The sequence below is a fragment of the Chelonia mydas genome, chromosome 10 (genome assembly GCF_015237465.2).
Source record: "Chelonia mydas isolate rCheMyd1 chromosome 10, rCheMyd1.pri.v2, whole genome shotgun sequence".
NCBI lineage: Eukaryota > Metazoa > Chordata > Testudines > Cheloniidae > Chelonia > Chelonia mydas.
In genome coordinates this window covers 9,073,663-9,079,662 of record NC_051250.2, presented here as the reverse complement: position 1 = coordinate 9,079,662, position 6,000 = coordinate 9,073,663, and the positions used below count along the sequence as shown (strand labels likewise).

At 38.5% G+C, this 6,000-nt stretch overlaps 1 protein-coding gene across 3 annotated transcripts in view; it reads right to left on the bottom strand.

The window, feature by feature from the left end:
- Positions 1-539: 539 nt before the first annotated feature.
- SMURF1 (SMAD specific E3 ubiquitin protein ligase 1) overlaps positions 540-6,000 on the bottom strand; it is a 57,645-nt gene continuing 52,184 nt past the window's right edge. For 2 of the 3 annotated variants that reach the window (XM_043523619.1, XM_037910433.1), the window contains 2 exons: positions 5,394-5,478; positions 540-4,249 (listed from right to left, as the gene is read on the bottom strand). In XM_043523619.1, the coding sequence (XP_043379554.1) occupies positions 4,150-4,249; positions 5,394-5,478 (185 nt within the window). In that variant the 3' untranslated portion in view covers positions 540-4,149. The remainder of the gene's footprint in view (positions 4,250-5,393; positions 5,479-6,000) is intronic. The other variant, XM_037910434.2, reaches the window with a different exon arrangement.

The following is a 6,000-nucleotide window of genomic DNA, read 5'->3' as shown; positions in this document are numbered from 1 at the left end:
TGAGGGTAGAGATTTTGCAGAAAGGAAGGAAGCTGCAGAAGGAGCAGCAAAAATCATGACAAGCCAGAGGAGGGAAGCAAATTAGGACTGGTAAAAATGTCCCAACAAACTGTACAGCTTAAAAGATAACGAATGCTACCTGGGGAAGATTTTCATCTGAAGAACCCATGTGTTCTCAGTTAAATCTAACGGATTTCTTTGCTACCTTTCACAGCTTGTCTGCAGAGAATTAGACAACGCTGTGGTAAAAGTGTCTGGTCACCACTAGAGCGTCCATCATTGCTAGTGCTGCATTAGTGATTAACCAATGCTTTACAAAACTTTTGTAAAAACCATTATAGATGCAGACTGTCAAACACCTTAGGTTCTACTGTAAGCTTTGCTAAATACTCAGTTTAGTTGCATTTCAAATCCATTTCTTTGTTGCCTTCCCTACTGTTCTACCATTCCCCAAATATGGGCTGACTGACATCACTCCCTTAGTCACAATCATCACTTCTTATCCACAGTTTGAGAAACAAAATGGTAGATACCAAGAGTTTAAAGTTGTGAGTTTATTGCATATGTAACAAAAATGAACATGACCTCCTGGGTCCAGCCTACTATACAATCACTGTTTATTCCAGCTGGTTCCATAACCACATTAAATAGAACTAGTATTTCTTTAAATACTTTGATTTAGACATAAAATGAAACTTTAGTGTACAACTTTCACAAAATAAATCTGCAATAAAAACAGTGGGAAGAATAACAAGGATAGCAGCAATACTTAAACAAGACATTACAAAATAATAAATTAAAAATACATTATAAAGTGGTCAAGGAACAAAAATTAACAAATTAAAAACAGAATCACATATACTGTGTTTCGCGACCCTGCTGTGCGACACAGCAGTGACCCTGGGCACAGAGTGTGTGGTGGTGGGGTCTTTACTTTTATGAAATCTGCTAGATTTCAAAACCACCTTCCTTGACTTGAACTAAAAATGTACAGCTGAGCAAGCTTTGATTTCACCATCTCAACCAACAAGCAGCCTTTTAAAGCAGGGCTCTGTCAAACATAATGCCCAAGTTAACTCTAACATTCATAAAGCAGTCTCATTTCTTCCCGATTTAAAACACAAGCAGAGTGGTGGTCTCCTACGTCCCTGAGTGTATAGGATCGGCTGATAAGCAATATCAGGGCAAGTACTGAAAGTCTGTACCACTGGAGCAGTTTCTAAATTTGCTTTTGGAATAGGTACAAGAAAGAATTCAGAAGATGTAACTTGCACTTTCCTCAGGTCTGCTCCAAAATGTATTTGTGTACAAGGCAAATGGGTGATGGTGAAATGTGAACGGTAAACTTTTCTGTGTTATTCTTTGGGCAAGTCTGTAAACAACCAACCAGTTCAAACACCGGAAGTTGTTGCAGAGAACACGTTCCATCTTCTTCATGCTGGCAGACCACAAGGGAAAGAAGATGCTTTAAAATTCTGGGTGTCAGAGGTGACAAGAACAGACTCAGAAAAAACCTCAGTCAGTCAATCAATGACTAAGTTCCCTCCAGCACCATCTCATCTCAACTTTCTGCTTGTCTTTCACAATTTCTTGGCCATGAAACCAGATGTGAAACCAGAACAGTGAGTCTTAGGCAGAACCAAGCATTGTTTTAAACCCACACTTGCCTAGCTTGTTTATTTTCTCCATCCAGACAGTTTCAAGGCCTCCCTCACACATTCATGTACAGAATGATATAAAATTAATGCTCCATTGTTACGAAATTGAAGACAACATAACGGGAGAGGTGGGAAAAGCTGTTTCAAAGATTTATCGCTTAAGTAATTTAGAGGACAGTTCCCTCTCCTCACTGCTGCCAACATGGAGAAGGGACATTAGCACGGCTTTTAAATATATAAAAACATAGAACTTTACAAAACAGAAATCCTTGCCTATTTTGTGCAACCAACGAAGTGTTGATCTAAAAAGAGAGAAACTATCACATGCTAACTTGCTTGCTGACTTGCAGTTCTCCGGACTGAGAGCCCTCATCCTCACCTTGATTGGTTTCAGAGAGCCAGCTGTGCTTTTGTGTGAAGCTGGTGGGTTTATTTATTTATTTATTGTTAGCCCTTTCAGTGAAAAAAAACCACAACGTGAGACAGCATATAATATTTTGGGGCAACAACCTGTTTTGGATTTTTCCTATCTGCCTACGGTATATTGCACATACAAATGCATTGAAAGGGTTAAATACATCCCATTGGCAGTGACTGATTTCATAGCCATTTTCAACAAGCCAGGACTAGTGGAATTACATTACCCAATACAAGACTGCACAGATGTGGGGCTGCAGAAAGTTGCATTTTTCCCTCTACTGCAAGTGTCACACAATTTCTCCTTCCATGCCCAATAACCCATAATGCAGAAACTGGTCCTTAAGTGCCACTAGATTCTAAAGACTCTGCATACAGCTGTCTGAACAGGTCTTTCTTACAAAATCCTGCCATGTGAGCTTCTCTAGCCAAACTGTGCAAATCCAAAATTATACAATTTCATACTTGGAATGCAATTCTGACACCTCCAACATCAAATCACAAGACTTATGGTCAATGGAAAATAAAACAAAGGGGGAAGATTCCAGGATTTTGACAAGTATATAACTTTTTGTCCTATCACAGTTTAAAGCTATTATCAAATTCAATTAAAAAAGACAAAATAGAAATATTCCAGTAGACATTTTCTAAGAACAATCTCTGACCCACAGCTGAATTCCAATGCACTATTCCATAACCATAACATCTGTTAAATGTTTCAGTAACGAATCTCTCTAAAAATCAGGCTTGCCAAAGAAAATCCTATACAAAGCAAGTCTGCTTTACTTATGTTTAGACATGTTTGATGGCTAACTTGCTCTTTATGAAGTCATGTTATTTTGTTAAAATACTGTCTTATCTTGGTGTGCAAACTGGAAGAAATGTTATTTGACCCAGGTACTTGATTTGCTTTAGTTTCCCATTGCACTGGGAATCCATTTTAGCAAATGAGTTAGAGTACCAACCTTGAACATTAGTTTCAGATAGTTGAAAAAAATGCCATACGTGGCACTCTGGAGTAATTTCCATCTCTATAGAACTTAAAAGATAAAACCTTCCAATAGCTTTACGTAAAGTTTAGACTTTATTCACTATATAGTTATCCTTTTACCTCCCCCTCAAAAACACCTTTCACAAGGCCAATGACTTAACAGAACTTTGTTCCATTAGCTTAGCTTTTAGCAATTTCCTCATAAAATCTTTTAGAATTTCAACTCACAAGTGTCTCTCAGATAAAACAGTGGCACAGAAATCACAGCTTTTTGGATTTATCTGATTTGAAAATGTTGTCTGTTTGCTTTCTCTTTACCAAGCTTCTTTGAAAAGTAGTTACATTTGGACAGACTATGGTAAGTGAATCTGCAGGAGAAATATTTTTCCCATGTGCAAAACAATTAAATTTCAACCAGGACATCCAAAAAGAAATATACACCACTTAAGCTGCCCTGGATTCCTTCATTTTTCTAGACGTGAGCCACTACTTTCACTGAGAGCTTCCTGCTAAGGCAGAACTTCAGTTACATGTGCATATGGAGTTTTATTTTCTGCTAGAAATTTGTTTTAACAGGTGTTTAAAACGTGCAATTCTGAATTCCAGTGCCAGTCAGATATTCAATAGCTGCTGGACTCTACAAGAGGCTCAAGCTTGCTTTAAGACAAAATAGCCAGGTACTCCTACCAGTTGCAAGTCCTCAGCAAACCAAGCTCAGATACTCAACTACAGATTGATACTCCTATAAAAAGACCACAGGTCATTGACCCTATCACAATATGTGTTACAAGTCTAGCAGAATATCTGGTGTAATCAAAGCCAAATGCTGAACTTGGCTGCATTTCATTTTATGGGGATGGAAGAAGAGGGTGGGGATTATTGTAACAAAGGGGAGAAAATGGCTGGGAACCACCACCAAAAGCCCCCTCCCCCCACCAACAAAGGAGGGGAAACAACCGCATCTCTCTAAGTTGTCTAGTGTTCCAATGCTTCAGACAGCTTAGCAGGAAGTTCACAGCGAGCTTCTTCTAGCTTTTGATCTGGTGGTCCATGAGCTAGTGTCTGTTTCCTTTGGTTGCCTCTTCACTCCACAGCAAATCCACATGTCTCTTCCACAGCTGTCAGTAGCTTCTCATAAAGCTTCTCATATGACTCATAAGGCGGAATGTCAATCCGGTTAAAGCTAGCCAAGATGAAAATAACAGTATGAACATTGCTGTATATGACCCAAAACATTTCACTTGCAAAAACCTAGTTAACCCATGTTTAAAGATGTACTCTATAAAATGAACCGTGGTAGAGGTGAAAATTATTAGCTGTTTCAGTGACCAAATTAAACAAGATTAGGGCTTACTTAGCACCTTTTCCTGTAGTTCATGAACCTGCACATGGGAGATGTGAACTGGGGAAAAAGGAATTTTGTTAGCATTTGAGCTTGTTTAACTTCACTGTTCAGTGTTACCCTTTACCTAGTTTTTTTTTTTAAAAATATTGCCTCTAATATGGCTACACTTTTTAAAATAAAAATTTAGCTTTCACACGTGAAATGTTTGATAATTTTTTTTTGCTTAATAATAATGTATAATTCCAATGGTGGAATAAAGTTAAAAGCTTTCAATAAAAATACAAAAACATTTCCATGCAATATTTGACCTGAAAACACCTGCAACATGTAAAAGGCACCAGGTTACCGTGTCTCTGGCTAGCATCCAAAGCATTTTGAAGCACTGGTTTAGTCATCGTAACGCTAACTTTTTCCTCGCCTAACAGGGGGAGAAGTTACTGAATTCAAAGCGTTTCCTGTATCAAGACAATGCTACTGCTGTCTGAGGTCCAATGAAATGTCAGACAGCAGCATGCCTAACATACAGGGCAGCACTGGCTACATACTTTGGCCCAAGTATGAGGCATATTAGGGCAGCAGTTAAGTGGATAATTTATTGAAAGTGTTGCTTCAAAGTAAGAGTTTTCCTACATTTTGGTTCTGAATGCCAAAATATTTAGGGTACCTATTAAAATGGCTTCCTGTACACAAGAGAGAGAGAGCTGGTCTATGCAAAAGCTAATCTCAGATTCTCTTGAAGCTCAATTCTGCAAACGTATTAGTAGTACCTTTTTTCTAATTTTATAGCTAAATGTACATGCAAGAACACCATTACTGTACTGCTGCACAAGGAATACATGGAATTACTGAATCATTGTCTTTGATTATTTATTGTAATGAGTATCCCTTTATCTGTGAAGACTTGACTGGACAAATGGAAATACATTAATATACTGTGCACCAACACAAGAGGCAGCAGATTTTAACAACACCTTCATCTTACCAAGTGTGGGCTTTTGGAAGGTTGTCTGTATTTGCATCTATCAAATGGATGGTAAACAGCCTGGGTCCTGCAGCGCCTGTAGAACCTTACAGACATATATTCTAGTTAACGCACTTCAGCAACACAGTTCTAATACATAATGAATTTGCCAAATACTGGGGGAGGAAGGGAATTCATTCCGATTTCAAGCAGGAATGTACCAGAGGTTAACTGCGCACACCAGTCAGTGCAGAGTTGGCCCAGGGGTTTTGGGGAAGTAGCTGGAAGTAGCTTTGTTAAGAACAAAGATATCACCCAACATGGCCCTCAGAAAACATATGGGTTTTTACTTAAATAAGAGCTTCCCCGTTTTCAAAACGGGAGAGGTGTTAGGGCAAGCAGCACTTGGGAGATGCACACAAAACACTACGTCTGCAAGGCTCCATTTATTCTCAGCCAACATGTATCTATAATGGGTCCATTCATAATGTGCTTAAGACACTGAAATTCTGTTGCCAGAAAGGCAATTTCGGGAAATACATTCGAAGTCTAATAAAAAAAATACTTATAGCAAAGGTTTTGAGTCAGAGTATAAAATCTTCATTTAAGAAACAGTTTAAGTTGTTCA